Below are 25,412 nucleotides of genomic sequence, written 5' to 3'. Positions count from 1 at the left end.
AAAATTAAATAAATTACCCTTCAGAGTAGCATAAAGAAGAGCAAGCTACCCCAGATGATAGTGATGTTGAGTTGCCATATAGAGTAAAGTTGGATGATTCAAGTTCAGTGTAACAACCCATGTACCACAAACCTACAACAAATATAAACACATCATTATTTTTATTAGTAAATATTATTCTATAAAATTATGATTTTAATATGGGACAGTGAATAATTTTTTTTCATAGTAAACAAGCTTTTTGAATTTCATTGGACATTTTTATGTACAGTACTTGCAATGTGTAGTACTTTTATTTAACTACTTCTTATTAAAGTAATTCATAGTATTAATAAACTGATAAATTGCGTTATTTATCTATCTTTTGTTTCCACAAAGTAGTTTTGCATACAGAGTTCATTTACAATTGGAGGTGAGTTCAATACTCTGCTCAGCTGTTAGGCAAACAGAGTGATGTGATTTCCTATACCAGATTGTAAAGTCTTTAATTCTTTTATTTCTAAGTTGTTTACCGGTGTTCAAAATCAAAGGCAAGACAACTTTCATTGTAAGTGTATTTTATTAAATTAGAAATTTGATTACGGAGACATGATGAATTGTTCATTACAGTACTGTAGGTCTTGAAGTAACAGCAAATACTTGTATAGCCTTAAGCTCTGTCTACACTATCAACCGGGTTTGACAAAAAAAAGTGATGTGCCCAAATATGATAGTGATATGATTAAATATGGTAGTGATATGACATCATCATGTCCATATATGGACACATTTTTTGTCACATAAAGTTTAATAGTGTAGACAGGGCTTTAGACCTCTATGTTATGACCTGAATGTGCGATGTGTAAAGACGGCTGAAAATAACGAACGTGATAACTGGAGTATAAGACGCATTTTGTTTTGGAAACTTAATAACTTGAGTCTATATCACATTTGGTTTTGTGCCAAAATGAAGTTCAAATGTTGACTACAATTTGGTTTTTCAGTACGATAAAATTAAAATATGTATTTATGGAATGTTATTAAGATGCTTTTATTATAGTTGCTAAATAAACACACTCAGCAGAAAATGATTTTAATAGTAAAATTAAATAAATAACAAATTGTAAACTGGAAAGGTGATATGGTTTCTGTCTGGACAACAAATTACAATCATTACTAGATTAATTTGAAGAAATATTATTACTGTAGAGTAAAATAATACCACATCCTTATGCTAATAGGTTCATATGTCGGTCATGAATAACGTAAGGAATCAGGAGAAACCTCAATTTACAAGTGAAAGTACTCAGGTACATCTTTTCCAAACCGATGTCACTGCACTTTTTTATTTTAAAACATTCAAAGTAATTTCATTAAAACATATTTTTAAACAATTGATTTCATTATAAAAAAATGTTGACATCTTTCAATAGAAATTTAATATAATATTCCATTTGGTTCCATGTGTTAGGTAACTGCACTTTTTCATTTTAAAGCGTCATTTAGCTCTCTCCCATACTGTAAGCTATCCAATAGGGAGTTACATTCTGCCGTCCACCCAGCTACCATTTTCTAACTATTTTACCACCTACTGATTTAACAGTCCAGTTCCTACTACTGTACATCTTTTAAAAAAATATTTAATCTCTATAGTACTAGTATCAGTTTTTAAATTAAAAAACAAAACCTGTAACTTTGCCGGCCAGTATTACAATGTTGTAATTGGGCTGTGTACCGGATTGCCAAAATTAAAAAGAACTCAAATTGTAGGCGGCAGGTGGGGGTTACAAAGGGCTTTAGCCCCTAAAATTAAACAGCCATGACTTTTTAAAAACAATTTTTTATTTTTCTTCAACTTGACGGATTTTGTTATCATTGTGAAATATTTAGCTCCCCACTTCCTAATCTATAATGCTGGATCTACCCCTGACAGCTGAGAGTACTGTATAAAGTCTGACTAACTTTATCAAAAATAATAATGGTTTAGGCGTTATGTACTGTAGGTGGTTTTAGATCAACATTTGTTAGATCCTATGTGGTCTAGCTACAGTGGGCACTACTAGTCAAAATCAAAAACAATTCTGTAAGTGTGAAAAATAATTAAAATGCTAGGCTAGGACACAATGATCCTCTTTGTTGGATCTTATAACAGACATTAAACACGTTTCACTTACCCTGTTAACATACTATACTCACTGAAGCAAGGGTAAAGCAAGTCCTGACAGGACTATTCATTAACAACTTGAGTTAATTAAGTAATTTGAATAGAAAATTGCGGCATATGCCTCTCAAATGAATTGAAAATTGGTGAGAACAAACCCAAACACAATGGGTTTTAGATTCTAGGTCAAATATTTGTTATTTTTCAAATGAGCTTAGGAAATAAAATGTGTGAAATGAAATAACTTGTTTATCAATCATGGTATTTTAATAATTAGCTTAGTAATTTGTTTGTCATAGAAAGTTATGAAAACTTATTCTTAGGAGAAAACTGTGTCTATTTTTGTTGATTTGATTATCAAATTATAATAGTTTTCTGAGTTGTTGTAATTGTCTTGATGTCTTTGTTTCTGAAACCAAACTGTAAGAAGCGGATTTGTTTTTGCTGTTGTATTTGGTTTTAAAAATTAAAAAAAAAAATATCTGGTCCACAACAGACTGTTGTGACTGGTAATGAAATTATTCAAGATAAACAATTAGTAATATTACAGTACTATAAAAGCACAAACAAATAGTACGTTTGATTGTTTTCTTTCATGATTGTAATAATTGTACAATAAACAATACATTATAAAAACAGACATGTCATTTGTTCTAGGTCTAAACATAGACTACAGTTTTTAACTCCATGATACACATCTAATGTATTGGATTTTCCTATAGTGATATGCATATGCATTGTAGATAAGGATGTGCACAGCATGCAAATAATTTAAACTATCAATGGACATCATTTATCTTTCTACGATATCTATTAAGGAAATTATTGCAATGAATGGTTCCAAAGTACTTCCTTTGATTATAAATCAAAGTGAAGCACTGTTTTTTATCAAAATGTTTTTAAAAAGTTGACAATTGAGAATTTAGGATTGTTGATATGTTTTTTCCCAGGACATACCTACTGAGCTGCTCCAAAAATGATCACGAACATGTTGTTTTTTCTGGTATACAGTAAACTACAGTAGAGTAAAGATTTTTATAAAACAAAATATTTTTCATAAGAAAAATACTACTTGTGTCAGACACTGTTCTACAGTATTCTTATATTGTAACATTCAGTTTTGTCCTTTTACAGTACTCCATTCAGCCATTATACCATTAAATTCATCACTTTTATATACAGTACGTTTAAGACACTATGACCTTTGACATGAAATGAAACAAATTCATAGAAAAAATATGGAACCTAAATTGTTGGGCAAGTCCATTCATTTTTAAGAAATTTTTAACCGGTCGCATTTTTATTAAAACATTTTTTTTCCTTAAAACTTTTTCCATGGAAGCTGGAGGTTGTATACATTTTATAAATATTTCATTTAATAATTAATTAATATTTAATTCATTAAATAATAATTGTATTCAGAATGTTAACCGGTCGCATTTTTATTTAAAAAAAACTTTTTTTTTCTTTAAAATGGAAGCTAAGGTTGTATACATTTTATAAATATTTAATTTAATAATTAATATTTAATTCATTGTATTCAGAATTCCATAAAAATATAATTTATTCTGGTTGGAGAAGACCTCAGTTGGAGTTAAGTAGCAATTTTTCTTTCAGTATCAGGGTATTTGTTAAAAACAAACTTAAAATGATTTAGTGACAAGATTAAGAAATGTACTGCAAGAAGATGAAGGAAAACTTTGTAATGTTCTGATTGGTGGTGTGAGAAGATGAGCTTTAGGGATGATGCAAAAGGCTTTATTTTGAATTGTCTGTATTCGGTCAATGTTGATTTCACTACGGCAATAGTCCATGCAAGGAAGAATAATGGAGTATGGATGAGTGAATTGTCGAGCACATACACTACAGTAAAGATAGCTGGAAAAACCAAGTTGAGTTGAGATGATTTACAGTACTACTTTACATGTGTGGAACAACTTAATTTAGGGTCAATGTGAATAGCTAAAACAGTTTGTGATACATTTTGGGTATACATTATTAAATGTAAAGTTGTGGTTGTGATGTTGTTGAATCCAATAAGTATTGAAGATGGTTTTTTATTTTTTTTATCAAGTTAACTACTAACAAAATGTCTTCACTTATGAAATGAAAACCTTGGTTGGAAAATGGTGGCAGATTACAAACGTCATGCCCAGCCATTCATGAACATAAAAATAACATTAACATAACTTTTTCATAGGATTTTAAGGACACCGGGTTATTTTAAAAATCATAAAAGAGAAGTGTGTAAGAAAATGAGTGTAAAATGTTTCTTAAATTAAAAGTTTCCAGCCTACTGCACAATGTACATCACTAAAATTCATAGAAAAAATAATCTAATAGGTACTGCGACTGTATCGCGATAAAACATCGGCGAAAAACGTGTGTGTGCCTGTAGCACGAAACTACAGAAATGTTTCTTCATGAAAATCCCCTAACCCCTTTTTTTTTGTGTTGCTGCACTTTTGCACCACATCCACAATCTCCCGAACTTACCCAATTTTCATTCACCCGCTGCGCAGTGGTGACGGTGTTATGCTGTATTTACCTTTTGGAGTTGTTACAGCAGCAGTAAACTCAGACAGAGCAGAGCCTCAGCAGAATGAATACTTTATATTTACATAATAGATAGGATGTTTACACTTAATATTTATGAAAGTAAATAATGACTAAAATACCAATCGATAGAGACTTAACTTTCTTGTGACTGATTTGTAATTATTATAATAATATATACTGTTTTCTATTGTTATATTTGACCCTTATTTTAACACATACTGTATCAAGCTAAGCCCAGCTCTAGGCACATCACCATAGCGGTAGTTAAGTTTAGTACACTGGACGAAACCGCTCCACCACTCATTGCGAGCGAGAGCTTCCCGTAGATCTTTGATCAAACCGCAGAACATTTAAATAACAAAATCTAAAGATGACATCACTTACCGAAACACGACTTGATAAAACATAGCACTAAAATCCAACTAAAAAGCATAAGGCGAATACTAGCCATTTGAATATACATTATGCCACTTCTGATATCCCATTCTTCGAAGAACTTTCTCAAGAAATGACAAGAACCAACTTTATCCAAAACACTGCCTCAGTACGTCAGTTCAAGAAACAAGAAAGATACTCTTCTAGCACTTAACCACACAAATATCAATACGCCATTCTTACAAAAAAAAAGGTTTTAAATAAACTAATTATATTTTAATAAACACATACATTATATATTTCTAAACGTACATACATGCTTATTTTCTAAATGTTTTGTTTTATCTAATGAGGAACAGCATTTAAGTTGTTTATTTGCGGAAGAAGACATGTGTAATTCGACTTGTGAAGAGTCGTGATTTTGATTGATTCTTAGGATTAGATCGCGAGCTTATCAAAAGACCGGATATACTTCAATGGGTTTTTTCAACACTTTACTGTCTATGTTATGTAGTTTGTTGGCATACTTTTACATCGTTACTTTATAGGCCTAAATGTTTTATAATTTTAAGTCTATGTTAAAGATCGTTTATTGCTATCATTACTGTGTTGAAAAATGAGTAGACGGGTCATAAACGGTTATATAAAAACGATTAAAACTTTTTTTCCAGATAAACGATTATGTATTAAATTACAAGCCTTTGTTTGGCGCAATTTTTATAATATTTCGTATTTTATTCGTATTTGTAGATACATGGCTCAATTTTGCTTCATATTCGTCACATTTAAGTAATAAACAAAGGTAGAGAAAAAATAACAGGTTTGGAATTTCCATATTTCTTTGATACTAGTATTTACTATTCCAAAAAGTGTTAATTTTTAGAATATAGGCCTAGTATGTTTTACACATTCTTTAAAACTAATAGGCCTATTACTATTTTTCAATTATATCAAATAGTTCATTGGAAATATTTTTTAATTTAAAAGGATAAAATATCAATGTGAACAGTGAAAAGTGAAATTAGGCCCTACATTCATTTCACTCTTCCCTGATGTGAAGGAGATCCGTGACGAAATGACAAAAAAAATGACTTTGACATTTGGTTTGAGTATATTTAAGAGTCCGATATATAATTTGAACATAAGCTTTTTTTTTCTTTATTGAAAATAATGTGCGGCTAGTTGTATTTCCATCTCTTCACGTATTTACTACACACAATCCATTTGTTTCCCCATCGCACCACTTAAACTATAACAGTAGATATATGCACATTAGTGTGACGCATTCTGTTTTTTTTTTGCAAACAAACACTTTGTAGTTTGGTATTCAAAGTATGAATTAAGGTATTTTGAGTAATAAAATCGAAGGAAAATCCTAACTTTAAAATATTTTCAAATAAATACTGTGATCATAAAATAGAAAATGTACGATCGGGACATAAGGGGTTGCCTGAAACATGTTTATAAAAATTAGGCGGAAAAATTAACAATATCAATGTTATTATTCGATTATTTAATTTGACAATAAATAAACTTATTATGATATAAGTCAAGAATATTTATTTTCTAATGATGAATTTTCAGTTTGTAACACCAATGTATCGGGACAAATGTTTAGATACTTAGGCCTACTGAAGATGAACCAGGCCTCCTGTTAAACACTAACACTAACAATAATTTTAACCAGTTGCTCGGAATGGAATTGCAAAAAAAAAAACCAATTTGGGATATAGATCAATTGAATTGATCTATTTCATTTTGATGAAAAGAAGAAATATATGAAATTAAAATTGGATATCAGGTAAATATCAGGTAGGCCTAAAGTTTTCGAAGCACACAAAATGATAGGATACTATGTAATATGGTGTGTCCTACGGTCTGTGAAGATAAGTAGGCCTATCTTCAAACAGAGATTCATGTGAGATTTCAAGAAAAACATTTGGAAGTATTACCAATGCGTTTTAAAATAGGTTGACAAGATTGCTCACACAACAAATTCATTTGAAAGTATTTAGAAGATTCTTAATTAATAGTAACTGAGAAACTGTAAATAAAGTAACAAACAATATCGGTGTTCAGGTATCGGGCGGTGTTCAGGTATCGGGTGGTGTTAAGTATCGGGTGGTGTTCAGGTATCGGGCGGCGTTCAGGTATCGGGTGGTGTTCAGATATCGGGTGGTGTTAGGTATCGGGTGGTGTTCGGGTATCCGGCGGCGTTTAGGTATTGGGTGGTGTTCAGGTATCGGGCGGTGTTCAGGTATCGGGCGGTGTTAAGTATCGGGTGGTGTTCAGGTATCGGGTGGCGTTCAGGTATCGGGTGGTGTTCAGATATCGCGTGGTGTTCGGTATCGGGTGGTGTTCAGGTATCCGGCGGCGTTTAGGTATTGGGTGGTGTTCAGGTATCGGGCGGTGTTCAGGTATCGGGTGGTGTTAGCTATCGGGCGGTGTTCAGGTATCGGGTGGTGTTGGCTATCGGGTGGCGTTCAGGTATCCGGCGGCGTTCAGGTATTGGGTGGTGTTCAGGTAGCGGGCGGTGTTCAGGTATCGGGTGGTGTTAGCTATCGGGTGGTGTTCAGGTATCGGGCGGCGTTCTGAGTAATCAGTAACACAATTATACATTTTTTTCTTACCTATTTCACCAATGTTTAGGTAGGATATTGACATTTTGCTATATAGTTCTTTTTTGCCAAAACCACGACAAATTTATTTTGGCGTCCATTTTGTGTTTTGAAAATTTATGAGGTCAACCTAAAAATATTTGTTTTGGTATTATGTACTAAATAGGCATGTTAAAATGCACATAGCCAGATTTCATACTGCCTTACGTAATGTGTCTCAAAGGGCCTTTTGATGTCAGTACGGAATAGTTTATGGTCCGTCAAATTATTTTTCATGATATGGCTGAATGGCTGTGCATACCCTTTCTTGTAAAAACAACCTTATTGTCCATAAAACCACAAAAGGGATATCCCATTCCACATGCTTTATGGTATGTTTTACCACCTTCGACTAGGCCCTATTATGTTTTACCACCTTCGACTAGGCCCTATTATGTTTTACCACCTTCGACTAGGCCCTATTATGTTTTACCACCTTCGACTAGGCCCTATTATGTTTTACCACCTTCGACTAGGCCCTATTATGTTTTCGCACCCGTGTCTGTTTGTGGGTACTTGCTCAGTTTTTAGCCGAATATCTTACGAAACGTATAACAATACTGTACTATATGGATTTAAAAAGCGCTTTTCCAAAAAAAAAAAAAAAAGACCAAAGCGCTGTACAATAATAATAATATATAGTATACAAGGACATCTAGATTATTCTTCAGGGAAAATAAAACTTGTTAACAATTTTAAAAACATTGTACGCTTGGAGGTATAAGGACCCAAAATCTAAAGGAGACTCAAAAGTCAAAGTCACAATTCTAAAAAGAATTTTTTTTCTTAATTATTGTGTTTTAAAATTCGAAATATGAAAAATCAATTTCTAACCAATTTAGTGCATGTTTCAGGCCATTTTAAAATTGTGTATATTTTTCCCACTAGCGACGCAACACAAGGACGTAACGCAACGCAAGTGAATTGACCAATCACAAGCGATGGCTTATTCGCTTGTGATTGCTAACTGTCTATAACTTCGCTTGTCATTGCTTAAAACGCTTGCGTTGCGTTTACGTCCTTGCGTTACGTTCTAGTGGGAACCAAGCTTCACACCACATAACTAATGTAAAGACCGATTTTGCACATAACGTTTTTTTTTTCATGGGCAACATAATGCCCATTTGTTAACATAGAAAACATATTAAAACAGTATATTTAAAATTCACACGGTCAATATCAAAAGAACATCAAAATGTTTTTAACAAAATTAAATAATTGATGGTTATCAATCTGTAACAGTGTACCTCTTTCCGAACAATGTAGCCTATTGTAATTGTTATTGTACAGCTACAACAAGCCAACCCAACATTGTCCTCCACCACTCTACACTATCAAACTAGTTTGACAAAAAAAATGTAATGTGGCCAAATATGGTAGTGATATGTCCATATATGGGCACATCTGGTTTGATAGTGTAGATAGCTTAAGAATTCAAGAGTCTATTTATCTCAGGTTATTATCCCAGGTGATTAAGGTATAATTTACTGTAGTAACTTTTGTGTCTATTTGTATAAAATGTTTTGTTCACTACTAAATAAATTAAATGAGATATATACTGATATTTATTTATGATTATTTATTTTAGAATCTTAATACTCATTTTATGAGTTGACATTTCTTATATCTTTTTATGATGTATGTTATATCTAATTACTGTACATTTATTCATTACCAAATGTTTTTTGAATAAACAATGGTCTGCTAATACAAGGTCTAGTATATTGTGATATCTCCATAGAACATCATGCTTTCTCTATAGCAGTATCCTCTTCTCTTTCATTTTTGTAAGTGAGAACCAGAGCTAACCCTTCCACTGTTTAAAAAAACACAATCATTAAAACATTTATTACATTTGATTCGCTGTATTATTGCTACAAAAAGCTTGGCTCCCATTAGCGACGCAATGCAAGGACGTAAACGCAACGTAAGTGATTTGGCCAATCACAAGCGATAGATTATTCGAACAGTGGCTTGTCATTGGTCAGCTCGCTTGCGTTGCACGTACGTCCTTGCATTGCGTCTGTAGTAGGAACCACGCTTTAGTAGTCCAACCCTGTTGTTATTTAAGGTCAGTTTTAAACTATGTTTAAATTTAAACAAAATCAGTGCATCTTTTGGTTTCTGCTTATAAATTGTTATCACTGTATAATAATAGTATAATGCCTATTCATGAAATCCTGTAAATAAGACATCAACTTGTGGTCTACTATCAGTACTTACGATGTGGAAAGGCACCTCGCTTCACTATACTGCTTAAAAGTGTGAATGGTTTACTATCAGTTAAACTTACGGTGTGGAAAGGCACCTCGCTTCACTATACTGCTTAAAAGTGTTATCAAGAATGTATTGCACTTCTTCAACTCATCAGCCATCTTTAAAAAGCGTTCATGACTATAAAACAAATATATGTTATCATACAGTTAGGAAACATACATTGCTATACTATTATTACTTCCTTTTTTTGATAAAATTATAAAAATAATAGTATTAATGTCATTAATAAAGGAAGAAGCTAGAAAAAAGTAAAATACTTATTCAGTCCAGCCCATATAACATAAAAAATATTTTTTCTTGTTTAAATAGCATTTTTTGAACAAATGAGAAAAAAATATATACATATTATATATACAAACATACCCCAACGCACACACACATACAAAAAAAAGCAATAAAAAAAACTTTCTTTCTAAATATTAAAAATAAATATATTCTTATGCCAAACAAAGAAAATATTATTTTTAATGGCAGTCTGAATAAACACACAAGAAGCAATATTCACCTCAAGTTCATAATACCAGCATCCCAGGTACGTTGGAAAACAACAGCAAGATTCAATACTTTCATTATGGCCTCTTTTACAAAACCAACCTTTTTATGCAGAAGGCATCGCTCAAAAATTACCATCATGTATTCCTGATGAACCTCCATGACTTCATCCATGTCAGCAGCTTTCTCTAGACGACCTTGGTATTCTAACCCAGTGCCATGTAATATCTTAAAATGTAATGATGAAACAAAACTTAGACATATTATAAAAATGTGATGTGCCCATATATGGACATGATGATGTCATATCACTACCATATTTGGGCACATCACACTATTTTTGTTAAGCTAGTTTGATTTTAGACTATTTTTATACATACATTTTCCAATTGTCTTTATAAATAATAATGTTATTATATGCTAATACATTTGGAAAATGATGTTCTGCAAAATTTGTAATGATACTTTGATGATTATTAAAAAAAGTAAACCTAACAAAATGTTTGACATCCATATACTTAATTTTTAATTATGATATAATAATAATGAAACACTTGTGGGCGGTTGAGGGAAAGGCAACAAATATTATATCTCTAGAGGGCGACATTCAGGTATAAAAATGCTGATTTAGAAGACATACATTTTGCAAAAATCCATTATATATTGCCTGAAAATTCATGTAAATAGTTTTAAATGAAACTTCACTTTATTTTTCAATAAAAAAATTGTTTGTAAACACGGAATTGAATAGGAACATGTGTCACAGGTGCAAAATATTCTCAAAATAGTAGTAGAAGTAGAAAAGAAAATGAGAGGTAAGAAGCTAGATACAAACCCTGGTCATGAGGTAGACGTGAAGACTGTTGACAAAATGCAATAATTTCATTCTCATTATGAACATCTTGTGAAAGAGATCCAATTTATCCGTGTGCATTTTGTAGCCGCTGTCCTTGCCAACAGGATGAGGCTTGTCAGAATTATTCAAATCTAATCAAAATAAAATCATTTTCATTCATTTTTTTTTTAATATTTGTATTTGATTATCTATTGTATTTTTTTATAAATTGCAATTGTATTTTGTATGATGGTGATGTTAATATTAATGTTACATTTTATTGTATTTTGTATGATGGTGATGTTAATATTAATGTTACATTTTATTGTATTTTGTATGATGGTGATGTTAATATTAATGTTACATTTTATTGTATTTTGTATGATGGTGATGTTAATATTAATGTTACATTTTATTGTATTTTGTATGATGGTGATGTTAATATTAATGTTACATTTTATTGTATTTTGTATGATGGTGATGTTAATATTAATGTTACATTTTATTGTATTTTGTATGATGGTGATGTTAATATTAATGTTACATTTTATTGTATTTTGTATGATGGTGATGTTAATATTAATGTTACATTTTATTGTATTTTGTATGATGGTGATGTTAATATTAATGTTACATTTATTGTATTTTGTATGATGGTGATGTTAATATTAATGTTACATTTTATTATTTTGTATGATGGTGATGTTAATATTAATGTTACATTTTATTATTTTGTATGATGGTGATGTTAATATTAATGTTACATTTTATTATTTTGTATGATGGTGATGTTAATATTAATGTTACATTTTATTATTTTGTATGATGGTGATGTTAATATTAATGTTACATTTTATTATTTTGTTTTTCAAATTTTTTTCTATTTTTACAAATTGTCACGATTGTAAAAATTCATTTTTTTTAAACTGCAGGAACAATTGAAATAAATAAACCCTTGATTGACGCATGGATCGAGCAACATAATAATTTTGATTATTTCTGATTTTGATGTAAGTGAATAAAATTGTCAAGTAGAAAACTTACTAACATAAAATTAAGATGCATACCTACAGCCCTCAATTGATCCAAACCATATTTAGCTCTTTTCACTTGAACTAGGAAAGTATGTATTTGGTTGTATATCTTCAAACATTCCGGATTAATTATAATATTAACAGGCCATGGAACCTATTATAAAAATGTTCAGCAATTATTTAACAGTAGAAAAGACCGATATTACAGTAGCAAAAATTGGCTTATTTAAAGATATATTGTCAAATTTGTTTGTTGAATATGCCATTTTGATGTTCTATTTTTTTTAATTAAACTGAAAAAACTGTAATTTAAAGCCAAAAATAGTCACATTGGTTGCCAGCAGGTTTTTGGTTGAATTTAACGGTTTGTTTTGTCTTTTTATAAGTGTAAACATTTTTTTCCCATTTTTTTTCCTGTGGAAATGATTAACTTTATTAAAACTACAAAATGGTCTATTTATTAATCTTCATTTTTTATGTGTTTTGAGGAAAATACATCTTTAATGTTCATCGTATTTATAAAAGGATATTAAATAATATAATACTACCTTGTAATGAAAGGAAAGGCCATCAAGAGCGTAAATGGGCTGAGTCAACTTCTTAGTCATAAATTGTTTTTCTCCTATTCCAGCTGTCAGTCTGTAGTAATATATTTGTATAAAAGGAAATAAATTATTCTAAAGCTCTGTCTAACTAACTAACAAACTTTATGTGAAAAATAAATGTGATGTGCCCATATATGGACATGATGATGTCATATCACAACCATATTTGAGCATATCACTACCATATTTGGGTACATCACATTTTGTCACTATTTTTGTATAAACCTGCATGTTTGTGTTCACATATTGTATTCACATTACAATGCCAGAGAGTGTAACCTCCTTTTACAGTAGACAATCAGACACAAGCACCACTCCAAATATGGTTGCATGGATGTCAAAAATAGAAGTAACAAGCCGGTCTAGCTTAGAAAGATTACAAACAGTATAAGTTTAAATATCTGTATCAGAAAAAAAAGATAAGTGGCGTTTAATTTGGAATGTTAAATCTGCCATTCAAAAGATAACTATTTCTGCAGATGTTCAGTTGGGTTGGGTAGTCGAGTGGTTAGGACACCTGACTGTCATACATAGAGACTTGAGACTTCAATTACTCTCAGTCTACTAAGCTGTAAATGATATCTGATTAAAAATACTAGGAAGGATAATGCAGCGTGGAAAGGAACTGGCCACCCTACCACATAATGGCAGGGCTTAGTAAAATGAGCTCCTAACAGCTCATTACCCTATGTTCAGAATTGAATACGGGACCATTTCCTTTTTACGTCACATAAAAACAACTTTTATATCCACATTGCTTTGAAATAAATGAAGGTGTAAAGTTGACAAGAATCATTGTTATACCTCTCTGTTTCTTCTGGATACTTTGCTTGTAAGGCTTCATGCAGCTGAAGGTTCAAATACGTCAAATCTTGCCATGGTTCATTAAATCGCAACTTATCAAAACAATCCGAGTAAAAATCATACATTGTGTCACCAGCTTCTAGCAAATAAAAATTCTATATTGGAAAAAAGAAAACTATTATGACTTTTTTTTTACATAAATGAATCTAACCATTTATTTTGTCTTTTTATAATAAGTAAAAACATTATGTTTTTAAAAAGTTTTCTTTCCTACAGAAGTGATTAACTTTATTAAAGCTGCAAAATAACTTATTCAAAGTCTTTTTTTATTAATCATATTTCCTGTTTTTGGAGGACAGTACATCTTGAACAAATAACTCCAAATAAAAAGACAGAACACATGTCGAGATGCCAACAACTAAAAAATGATGTGCAAAAACACAATAATTAAGAAATGACATATCTTTACACAAAAATAAATATTTTTAATACAGTTTTATGGCTATAATATATTAATCTGCTGTATACTTACCCTAAGAGATGTAAGAAAATAAAGAATTCTGTAGTCTTTCTTTAACAAGTCGATAAGTGATTGGCATGCTGTTGTACATTTGGATTCAATGTATGGATACAAACACCTAAACAGCATTAGTTGTATAGGTTGAAGGCTTACCTCAGATGATACAGTTATGTCTCTGAAATCAATTATAATCCTGTACTGTATATTGTATTGAAACCTGGTGTTTACTCTTAAGGCCAATTTACACAGATGAGTGGTAATGGTAAGTGGAAAACAAAAATATAGAATTATTCGAGGAGCGAACGAGGAGCGGACAGGTGCAAATCCACTCAGGATAATAAATAAAATAAAAAAACACATAACACATTTCTCAAAATACTATGCGGTAATTTTGGATTCTGGCCAATCAACGACATGATTGATGTGACATCATCTATGTCACAGTAGGCATAGACTTGTTTCACAACATTTTATTATTCATAAATACAAACAAAACATGACTGATTGTATAAGGATAGTGTAAAGAAAAGATACATTTGTGACATTATTAGTATACTGGCCCTTTAAAACCAGGCCTAGGCTTGGCGTAGGCTACTGCTCTAAGCCTACTGACAGTCAGTCATAATACGTCTAGTCTAGGCCAGCAGTACTTGCACTAGCCTCGAGACCTACAAATTCTACATGATATTGTAAATTGGACAAGCCACATGGTTTACCGTTACTGCTCGTCTTTGTAAATTGGACAAGCCACATGGTTTACCGTTACTGCTCGTCTTTGTAAATTGGACAAGCCACATGGTTTACCGTTACTGCTCGTCTTTGTAAATTCGCCTTTAGATTGAACATGCATGCATGCCAGTTAAAAGTTCAACAAGAATGTGTTTTTTTAGATAAATAATTAACATAACTATTCAAAATGTTACCATACTATACCTTTCATGTTGCTTATTTTTCTCTACTTTGAACCAGTCTGATGAGAACAATTCCATGAAGTTTTGATTAAGTAATATGTCATCACAAGGTGTTGTCCAAGTATCTCTCTTTGTTACTTCTGTCGTTTGAATTTGTGAGTCACTCCTACTTATGTTCACTCCAAACTTTTGTTGGAGTGATTCGATAAAATCTGAGTAAATAGAAAGCCGGCTACCTGGAATATAAAGAAGCCATTGACAGATTGTCAAAATTGACTCAATTCAACTCAAAGTGACAATTATTTACTTCAAAAAAGTTAATGTAGGTAAAAATGAGTGGAAGAAGGCATGTTAAAAAAAAGCAGAATGCTTGTGAAGACATGCCTATATACAAAGATGATATTTAAACAGACAGATAAAAAAGAAAAGAAAAAAAAAACCCAAAAATATCATATACATAACATTGGTAAACATGCTGAAGTGACAATAGATAATAAATAAGAGGCATAATATAATAATTTATTCATATAAAATGTTTTTTCTCACAGAAACTCAAGAAATTAAGTAAAAGTATATTTTACAGAAAGGAAAATTAGCAAAACCCACAACTTTTACAAATACAGTATACATATTACAATAGCACATTGTTCATTCTGATCTCAAATTTGTATGAGAGTTGAACACTGAAATTTCGAAACATATGTATTCAAATTAGCCAACTGCACTAATACTACTACATATTACATTATGATCATACATATTATAGTTTATAAAATAACATTTCATTTCAGTTTGTAATAAAGACAAAAAAACTGCTAAAAAACTTACTTTTAATTGATCCAGAGAGTTTACCCAAGGCTTCCATGAGTTGCATGGACTTGCCAGCAACAAGTACCTGTTGAATTATAGGCTGGAGGAAACTTGGAACACCACTTTGAGAGGATGACTTAGCATCATCTTGGTTAACATCATTTGCTTGAAGTATAAAACCCTTAGACCAAAATAATTCACTGTCTATTTCAACTTCTTGGTTTCTATAAAATAAACAATTTATAGTATTAAAAAGGTTATTGTCAATTTCATTGCCATTTGTGAAAGTGATCAATACAACTGCAGGCAAGGGAGGGGTCTAGGAATGAGGCCATGATCGCAGATGCTATTATTAGCATTCTTTTCATTTTAATGACTATAATAATGCATATAATATTTTTTATAAATCCTAGACACAAACAAAATTAGGTACGGAAAGAAATGGGACCAACCAACACATTTAACACTGCCAGTAGTCATAATAGCATTACCTTCTGATGAGAAACTCTTGAGAGTGAGTTGGCAACACCCCTTGTGAGATCCAAGTGTCAACCATATCCATGTATGGTTTGATAGACTTCAACCACACACACATCATGATATTTTTCTGTAAATAAAAAGAAATTTCAATATGACAATTATGAATATAATTTCACTTAAAACTATCCCTCAAAAATAAAAAAAATAAATAAGACTCCACAAACTAATGAATGAGGTATTATGGTAATTATGGTATGCAGATTTGGAGAATAAGGTTTATTGCAAATAGCTTGATTTCACGAGCAACGGCATTGCACAATGCATGATGGGATGGGTTTGGGAGCATGCGTCACAGCGTGTACGTATAAACACAAATCATGTACGTACGCATTGTGAAGCTCCCAAATCCTTCCCACCATGCATCGCGCATGCAATTTGCAATAAACCTTATGTAGATGATATTTGTCATAAAACCTTTTTACATAATATGCAACTCACAGATTGTTCCACCTCCAATCCAATGGTATCTTTCTCTAATAAATTTTCATAGAGTATCTCAAGAAGATGGCACGAGCGCTGCGCTTGACTGCTTCCTGCAGGACATTTCAAAATGCCATGATTAAAGATGGCAAACAGACAATCAAGCTCAACAAACATGGAATGTAAACGATAGGATAACTGAGCCAAGGTTAATGTACCATCTATAAAAAAAACAAAAACATTTTGGGTTATTTCACAGGAGGCAATGGGACTTTGGTTGGTCTCTATACTATTTATCCCAATTTTTAATTTCTTATGAATCAAACACTGATTAATGAGTGTCGTTTTAGTTACCTTGGCTAATGACTTCTTTTTCAATAGATGTTAAATCTGCTTGTAGTTTATGTATGACCTCTGACATGGACCAAGCGTATGCCTGGTATGTTTCACTTGGGCTATTCTCATCATTGCCAATCTCTGCTGTCACTTCTTTTGTAAACATTTGAATTTGTAGAACTATACTACCATATTTGGCAAACAGTTGAAGAAAATTATATAAGCATGCCTAAAAAACATTGTAAAAGCAATGCATATAATTATATCATAATAATAAATAAAAACATTATTAATTGAACAATGTCGTTTTCTTTGTAGGCCTACACCCTTCGCAATTAGCAATCTTATTTATATATATATTTAAAACTTACAGGTGTCAAATGTGAGACTTTAATATCAGTTCTAGGAGATACAATGTAACCCTTGACATCAAAAGCAAATGAACATGAACTTCCCATTAGAATCCTGTGAACAAGAGTGAACACATTACAACACAAAGAAATTAAGATCTACGCTAGGCCTAAACTACCAAGCTATGCCTATACATGGCACCTAGCTTATACTCATGTACCCACTGGCCCTGCAGTGGAATGGCACCCCGCACGCTAGATTACAAAGTCAAATTACGTCATACATTCACTGGCACGTCAACATGAATGTCCACTTAAATTGCAACTTTCACATACCTGTCGATGAGTACCAGTCGACTACAACCCATGTGGATGTGAACTTCAAGCATGTTCACTCAAATTGAAATGAATATGACAACTTACCATAATGTTTCTCGGATGAGCTGTGTCTCTGTAACAGTATTAATTTTGCTTGATACATGTATAGGGTTAACTGCACTGGCGTATGCATTCCTTTAAAAATCATTATAATTATATCATTCAGATTTAAACAAAAGTAATATAGTGTTAAATTGCAATGGTTTCACCTAGTAGCATAGCTCACAACACATAATTAAATCAATTTGAAATTGTGCAATGATTTCCTTTCCAAAATAATATTAATAACAAGAATCATAGTAGGTCTAAGCATAAAAGGCCAAACCCCGTATTCATTCATCGGCACTCCTTGGCAAAGTTAGCTCAACACCCATCCATGTGGCTGCGAGAGGATCACTGTTTTTCCGCCTAATTTATTGTCTCTTTTATAAAAACATAGGCCTAGGTAAGCCCAATCGTTTTATTAATATTTATAACATTTTATTCTGTTACAGACTGTTATTATTACTTGCATTATCAATGTAGGCCTAAGTAAGATTATTGAGATTTGGTTTTATTATCAAATACTGAAAAATACTTTTCTGCGCAATTTGAATTAAGTACTTTGATTCAAATTGTGCAGAACAGATGCTAAATTGGTTTAAAAAAAAAAAAAATATGTTGTTAGTTTACCAAATATTTGCTATGTTGCCTTCCATGTAGCAGTTAGGTACTGGGATATCCACTTTATCTTTCCAGTACTGAACAGTAACATTTTTTTCTAACCAATCTCTGCAGTTGTGCACTGTGTCAGGCTTCAGCTCAGTTTCTTTATGGCTTGCTTGAGTGATAGATACATCTTCTAAACTAGTATCATCTTTATCATCATCATCTTCCTCAGACCACTCCTATGTTAGTTTATTATAAATATAATTATAACTATCAGGGTTAAAAATATACATTACATTTATATAAAAGTACTAATATTTAATATATACTGTATATTATAATGATTTTAAAAGTCATATCATATCTGCTATAACATATGAAGGCCAATAGTATTATCTTTACCTCAGGGGAGTCAGGATACAGGTGTGGTCCATCAAGCTCTATTCCTTCCAACAGGTAGCTTGTCCAATCAAACTCTGGCTCTTCAACTTAACAAAATATAGAAATATTACTGTTATTTTAGAATTTGGAGAAAAATAGAATTTACATAATTAGTTTTATTGTGCCACACCTTAGGGCGCGTTTATACAACACGTTATTACACGCATATTCAACACGACTACGAGAAGTGTGTTGTATAACATCGAAGAGATTCCGTGTAATGAGATTTTAATTGCAAAAAAGGCTATTTGGCTGAATCCTAAAATTTTGTGGATTCCCGGTTGCTGTTGGCGTGTTGGAAGTGTCCTCAGGGTATTGTTTTGACCTCTCGTTAAATAAAAGTATGTGCTGTGAAAATGTTGACCAAATCTAGTAGATAATTGTGATTTGTTTGCATATTTTAACCTATTTAGCACTTAACATTAACGCTAATCAAATGTTGGCATAATTTGGCAAAATGTAGCATAGTTTTATCCTAATTCTAAAACATTTTTTTTTTAATTTCAAAAGCAGATTTAAAAAATCAATAATTGAATAAACTAAATTTTAAACGAAATCATCCTTTATTGAAATCCTTAATATAAACTCATATTAATTCATAATGCAAGTATATGTACAACTTAGGATTATGAACTACGGTATAACACGGTATTACGATTTCATGTATAACTGCAAGGTTTTTGTGGGGTTGACCTCGGCCCGTGCAACACGCTAAAAATTAAAGACATGTTCAAATTTAGAGTGTTGTATAAACACAGCCTTAGATGGGACAATTATTAAATGACCAAACCAAACTATTTTACTGGTTTTTGTAGATTGATAAATTTACCAATTTCCACATGCTTTTCTGGTTCTTGATAATCATTTTCAGTTGGTGTGTTCGCCAGACAAATCAGCAGAGATAGAAGACCATAATGTACGTCAGTCTGAAACATAAAAGATCTTGTTAAGAATAACTCCTTTTAGTTTGTGACCCACATTCAAATAAACATTCACATCCATACTAAATATATATCAGGTCATCAGAAATAAAGTTGACATTTAGTTTGCAGTACACCAGGCATGAAAAGAACAATATGCTTTGATCATCTTCCTCGAGATAACGCAACAATTCTTTTAAGAACTATGTACGTGGTGTACCCCAAACTTTTTCAACATATTGATTTCTCCATGCAAACCTTCAAACAGAAATAAAGCTCTGTCTACACTACCAAACTTTGTGACAAAAAATGTGATAATATCACTACCATATTTGGGCACATCACACTTTTTTTGTAGACAGAGCTAAAGATGTACTGTATCAGAGAGATGATGAGATAATGTTTTACCTTAGGGTGCTGAGTTAATAAAATTGGTGAGTCTAAAAACGTTTCAGATAAAGATTTCAAACAATCTGCTTTATGGCCTCTGGAGTGAATGGATAATTTTTGACATATTCTGAAAACAAAAATTAAATAAATGATATTAATGATTTGAATTGAAAGAAAAGTTGTATTTACTGTAGTTGTGTGTATAGGAGAAAGGCAATTATTTTATTAAAGTTTATAAAGTGCAAAAAATACTCATGTAAATACTTAAAGACCCCTTCCCTGCAATTTTGGACGTTTTTTGGAAAATAATACATATATATCACTTTAAAAACATTAAACCATGTCATTCCTTGTCTTAAATGTACGTTTTATGGTAAATTATGATAAAAAGTGAGAAACAATGCACTACCTAAGTAGCTCGCGGCGATCGACCTCTCGTGGACGGTCTCAGGCCTAGCCTAGCTAGGCTTAGTTTTGTAGGCCTAGCTGGTAAACATCGGTAACGTACGAACATCGTACGCTAGCTATATACCTAGGCTGACGTTGTATAGTTGCTGCATTAATTGTCTTTCTATTTTTGCCAGACTCCGTTGATACAAATTGGGGAACACCCGGTATTTTCGCTGAAAAGTTAGGAGTCTTCCATTTGTTTTGGCTTCACGATCGATCGAAAAGTGGGCGAATTACAGGTGAAAAACAAAAATATCAATCCGCGCGCAATGCATTTTGGGATTTATAGCGGGCCGCTATAATTATTAAAATCGATTTATTTTTCACATTTTTAACCGTTTAAAGACGAAAAAAGTTATCGCAATAGGACCATATAGTATTATTTTTACATTAAATATAGTTTGTGATCTTAAATTAGATCTAAAAAACGTAGGGAATGGGGCTTTAATGTATCAAATATAACAGTAGATTACCCTTTGATTTGCCGCTCAACTTTGTGACTGTCAACATCTAAGAAACGATGAAATCGGAAATTTGATAAAACAAACTGAAGACAGGTTTGAAAATTTTCAGATTTTTCCTGAAAGATCAAAACAAACAGAGTTGAAACTTTCCTTTATCATATGTAGGCTTATGGAGACACCTTATTTACTGAATTAATAATTAACAATAGCCTTTATAACACACCTGATTGTATTCTTGCAATTTGGAATTAGCTCTATCCAACAAAAAAGTGATATCTAAAGGTGATAATTAATAATGCGATCTAATGCACGTTCAGGTTTCTGTAAACATTTTGAGAATTTTTGCCATGCGAGAGGAAATCAACTTGTGTTGTCTATAAACTGTTCTACTTCACGTATAAAGTTGGGGCACTGTCTTTTTTACTTAATGGCCTAGCATTCATCAATGATTTAATACGATGGATAAATTGAATAAAATAAAAAAATTTATGTTTTGGTTTTATTTATATTATTTTTTTAAAGATCGTGTGATTTTAATTTTGTTTACGGGAAAAAAATCTTCTCGCATTACAGGATAAAAATCTGTGAGAAATCCAATACAATACCACATAGCCTGCTGTGCTGTTTGTTGTTTGTTTTCAATTTCGGATCGACTGGTGGTTTCAGGTTTAGTGAAAATAGAATGAAATTCATCTTAAACTTATTTGTACTAGAGGGAGGCCTAGGACTTTATTATTATTTACTATTACATACTGCTGTCCCTCTTAAATAGGCCGAAAAGTCACTGGGTCTACACGTTCCCCTGCCTGGGCCGAACCGTCCCAAGCAGAACCGCTAGCCTGCTAGGGAAGCTAGGTCAGGGGATGGTGGAGTACTCTCTAGGCCTAGCTAGATAGCGAATTGGATTCGTAGGCCTAGCCTAGGATCTAGGCCTAGATAACAAATCTTACCTGAAAACCTGAAAGTGATTGTATTAGTTTTTTAACATTGGATTCTATTTCATTGGTCATAAAAATTGGAGCCATTTAAACTAAGAATAAATAAATAATGATAATGTTTTGATCGGATTTTAATCGTCGCGCGCGGCGGACATTTTTACATTTTTCGCAATTTGCCGCCCTCTAATTTTCCATAAACCTGTTTGTGTGTTTGTGTTTTCCGATCCCAGCATGCACGGCCTTTTCGTTATAGCAATCCAGTAATCATGGGTATGTGAAATTTTAAGTAAACTTTTACCAACTTAAATCTCCTTTTAGACATTTCATCATATCCTTTAACTTGGTATACAGTAACATTTATAAGTTTGGAATAAATTGGTATCATTCATTTTACCAATATTATGATGAAAATTAGTATAAAAATGATGATTGTACAGTACTGTCAGTAGGCCTATTTTTGTTTCTAGCAAGGGTAATTCCTGGTAAGTACCAGCCTGCAGTACAGTACGGTTAACATTTTTACGGAGGCCTAAATCTAGGCTTAGGTTAGCCGTAATGGTAAATACAAAAATAAGATGACCTGCGTCCGAAAAATAGGCTACCTACAAATTTTATAATTAATAATGATTTTATAAATAATTTATAATTCTATTGCCTAAAAGGCTAACCAGTTTCACAATTATCGTTATTAATTTGTAGGTATCGCAAGAGACAGGTGGCACAAGAGACGAAAGACTGGTGGAAAGAGGAAGCAACTCCACAAGAAACGCAAGTATGAGTTGGGACGTGCTCCAGCAATGACCAAGGTACAAATTGCTATTGGATCTTGGTTTTTAACCATTTACAAATTATTGAACAATGACAAACAATGATGTGCAGGCAAGCGTAACCAACTGAAATAACACCAGGCCTATTTTACCCAACAGAAATAACATAGTGTGGCGAGCATAATAGTTTTACTCTTTTGCTCCGACTACTATATACTTTCGTTTCGCTAGCCGTTCGCCAAGATTGGGTAACAAATTTGGCAAAAAAGGTTGTCCAACCTTTTAGCTATAAATAAGTATGTATGGATATAAGGTACCCAATCTCTAGACATAACAAAATATAAAATAGTACATACAATTTGTTAATTTTCTATTTGACTATTGTGAAATTATAATTAATCATGTGTTATACGCTTTTTTAAAACAAATTTAGATTGGAGCCAAACGTGTTCACATAGTACGTTGCAGAGGTGGTAACATCAAGTTCCGTGCTCTTCGTCTTGATACCGGCAACTTCTCGTGGGGATCTGAGCGTAAGTGATTACAATTTTATTGCCTACTAACATTTAAACTACATGTTATGTCATAATATTGTCCATTATTTGCAACTGTTCAAATGTTAAAAAAAGCCACGAACCACATCCTTACAAAAAGGACCAATAAAACTTGAAAAAAAAATTGAATTGTACATAATTTTATTATAATGTACAACAAACCAGAGCAGAATGATGCTTATGATTAGTCTTGCTGAAGGCTGCACAATGCTCCTTATGATTTAATGTCATAGTTACACTGACTGCTCTAATGGTTTCATCAAAATCTTGTAGTGATGCATTATAACATGTAGACAATAAATATTTCAATTTTGAATCCTTCTTGATCTAAGTTTTTGCAAGTTTGTTCTTTATGTGCATTCTACCCGATAGTTGTATAATTGGGATCCATGTGTTGCAATTTTAAAGCTTAAAGAATGCTATGAATTATACTTTTGTCACAATTAGACTGCTCATTTTTATACAACCTATTTCATTAGTTATGCTGTTTTGAAATATAAAATGTCTTAATAACAATGCTATATTTATTTTATTGGTATGTTTTTAACAGAGGTTACGCGGAAATCTCGTATCATAGATGTGGCTTACAACGCCAGTAACAACGAGTTGCTCCGAACTAAAACCATTGTGAAGAATTGTATCGTATACATTGACTCCACGCCATTCAGGCAGTGGTATGAATCCCACTATGTCCTTCCGCTTGCTCGCAAAAAGAATGCGAAACTAGTGAGTACATTTTTTGAGTAACTCGTCAATTACAGGATGGATAAACTCTTTTAAAATTTATCATGGTTTTAAACTAAGTCTCATTTGAGTCATGAGTTACAACCCTGGCAATAGGTCAGGATTGAACCCTGGACCTTGGGATTGGAAGGCAAGTATGTTAACCATCAAGCTACAGCTCCACGACAAAATTGGCATTATGGGTTTCAGTTACTTAATCATTATCTAGGCTCATGTTAGCCAACAGGATTGGAAAACCAATGTAGCGGGTTAATTAAATACAGGTTACCTACTTTACTGTAGATTTTGAAGAGCAGAATGATGCTTATGATTAGTCTTGCTGAAGGCTGCACAAAGCACCTCATGATTTTTGTCATAGTTACACTGACTGCTCTGAAAAAAAGATATTTTGTCCTTGATCTCTCACTTAGCGAATCAAACATGTGGAGGAAAACGTAATTTGTCCACAAAAGTAGAACACTTGCATACGCAGACACTTTTTATTCACTTCTAATTCATCCAGTGAACAACATTTGCACATTTTTGTAAAAAATTTGCAAGATAAATAAGTATTAGTGATTTTACCTTGTCTTTTAAATATTAGAATGAAGCAGAGGAAGAAGTTTTACACAAGAAAAGGTCAAAGAAGGCATCGAAGAAGTACGAACTTAGACGAAAGGAAGCCAAAATTGACCAACATCTTGAAGAACAATTTGGTGTTGGAAGATTGCTTGGTATGTTTTAATTTATATGTACAATGTTCAAAACTACAAATTGTTTTAAAAAATATGTGAGCACGGTTAAAGGTATCAAGGTATTTTAATTTACTGTCCTATCAATTATAAGGTTCTGTCTACACTATCCAAAAAAGTGATGTGCCCAAATATGACATAATCATGTCCATATATGGGCACATCACATTTTGTTTGATAGATTTTGTTAGGAAAGATATTAATAATTGAAAAAGTTACTATTAATACTTTGTTTTGGAAAAGGCAGAATGATGAGTATTTGAAAATATTCAGATGGGCGTGTTCAGTGTTGTTTTGGCACTCTTTGTCGCCCTGATGATGA

At 32.2% G+C, this 25,412-nt stretch overlaps 3 protein-coding genes across 4 annotated transcripts in view; 1 reads left to right on the top strand and 2 right to left on the bottom strand.

Annotated features, from left to right (window-relative positions):
* Positions 1-5,228, bottom strand: part of LOC140050259 (polycystin-1-like protein 1) — a 66,278-nt gene extending 61,050 nt beyond the window's left edge. The window contains exons 1-2 of the mRNA XM_072095376.1: positions 5,084-5,228; positions 18-132 (exon numbers count right to left, since the gene is read on the bottom strand). Coding sequence (XP_071951477.1) covers positions 18-132; positions 5,084-5,162 — 194 coding nt within the window. The 5' untranslated portion in view covers positions 5,163-5,228. The remainder of the gene's footprint in view (positions 1-17; positions 133-5,083) is intronic.
* LOC140054221 (small ribosomal subunit protein eS8-like) overlaps positions 1-25,412 on the top strand; it is a 225,609-nt gene that overhangs the window by 199,600 nt on the left and 597 nt on the right. Inside the window, exons 1-5 of one of the 2 annotated variants that reach the window (XM_072099140.1) lie at positions 22,516-22,564; positions 22,994-23,100; positions 23,495-23,594; positions 24,166-24,341; positions 24,943-25,072. In XM_072099140.1, the coding sequence (XP_071955241.1) occupies positions 22,561-22,564; positions 22,994-23,100; positions 23,495-23,594; positions 24,166-24,341; positions 24,943-25,072 (517 nt within the window). In that variant the 5' untranslated portion in view covers positions 22,516-22,560. Of the gene's footprint in view, positions 1-22,515; positions 22,565-22,993; positions 23,101-23,494; positions 23,595-24,165; positions 24,342-24,942; positions 25,073-25,412 lie in introns of those variants that run through there. The other variant, XM_072099148.1, reaches the window with a different exon arrangement.
* Positions 9,379-22,444, bottom strand: LOC140054122 (gamma-tubulin complex component 5-like). Its single transcript, XM_072099005.1, has 21 exons — positions 22,307-22,444; positions 21,366-21,472; positions 20,461-20,569; positions 19,962-20,058; positions 19,094-19,179; positions 18,716-18,930; positions 18,089-18,178; positions 17,687-17,780; positions 17,334-17,544; positions 16,998-17,200; positions 16,511-16,626; positions 16,038-16,243; positions 15,232-15,445; positions 14,311-14,473; positions 13,779-13,933; positions 12,918-13,008; positions 12,403-12,523; positions 11,336-11,487; positions 10,514-10,728; positions 10,025-10,125; positions 9,379-9,547 (listed from the first exon to the last, which is right to left on the bottom strand). Exons 1-21 carry the CDS (start codon positions 22,379-22,381, stop codon positions 9,477-9,479), a joined length of 2,892 nt encoding a protein of 963 aa, XP_071955106.1. The 5' UTR covers positions 22,382-22,444; the 3' UTR covers positions 9,379-9,476.

This window comes from Antedon mediterranea, chromosome 1, assembly GCF_964355755.1.
Source record: "Antedon mediterranea chromosome 1, ecAntMedi1.1, whole genome shotgun sequence".
In the NCBI taxonomy this organism is placed as follows: Eukaryota; Metazoa; Echinodermata; class Crinoidea; order Comatulida; family Antedonidae; genus Antedon; species Antedon mediterranea.
This window is presented reverse-complemented; position numbering and strand designations above follow the sequence as displayed.

Coding starts and splice junctions, on each gene's coding strand:
- LOC140054122 (XM_072099005.1), bottom strand. CDS start 22,381: ATGGCTCCAATTTTTATGACCAATGAAATAGAATCCAATGTTAAAAAA. Junction 20,059..20,460: donor TATTAACTCAGCACCCTAAG/GTAAAACATTAT, acceptor TTTATGTTTCAG/ACTGACGTACATTATGGTCT. Junction 10,126..10,513: donor GCTGGTATTATGAACTTGAG/GTGAATATTGCT, acceptor TTTGTTTTATAG/TCATGAACGCTTTTTAAAGA.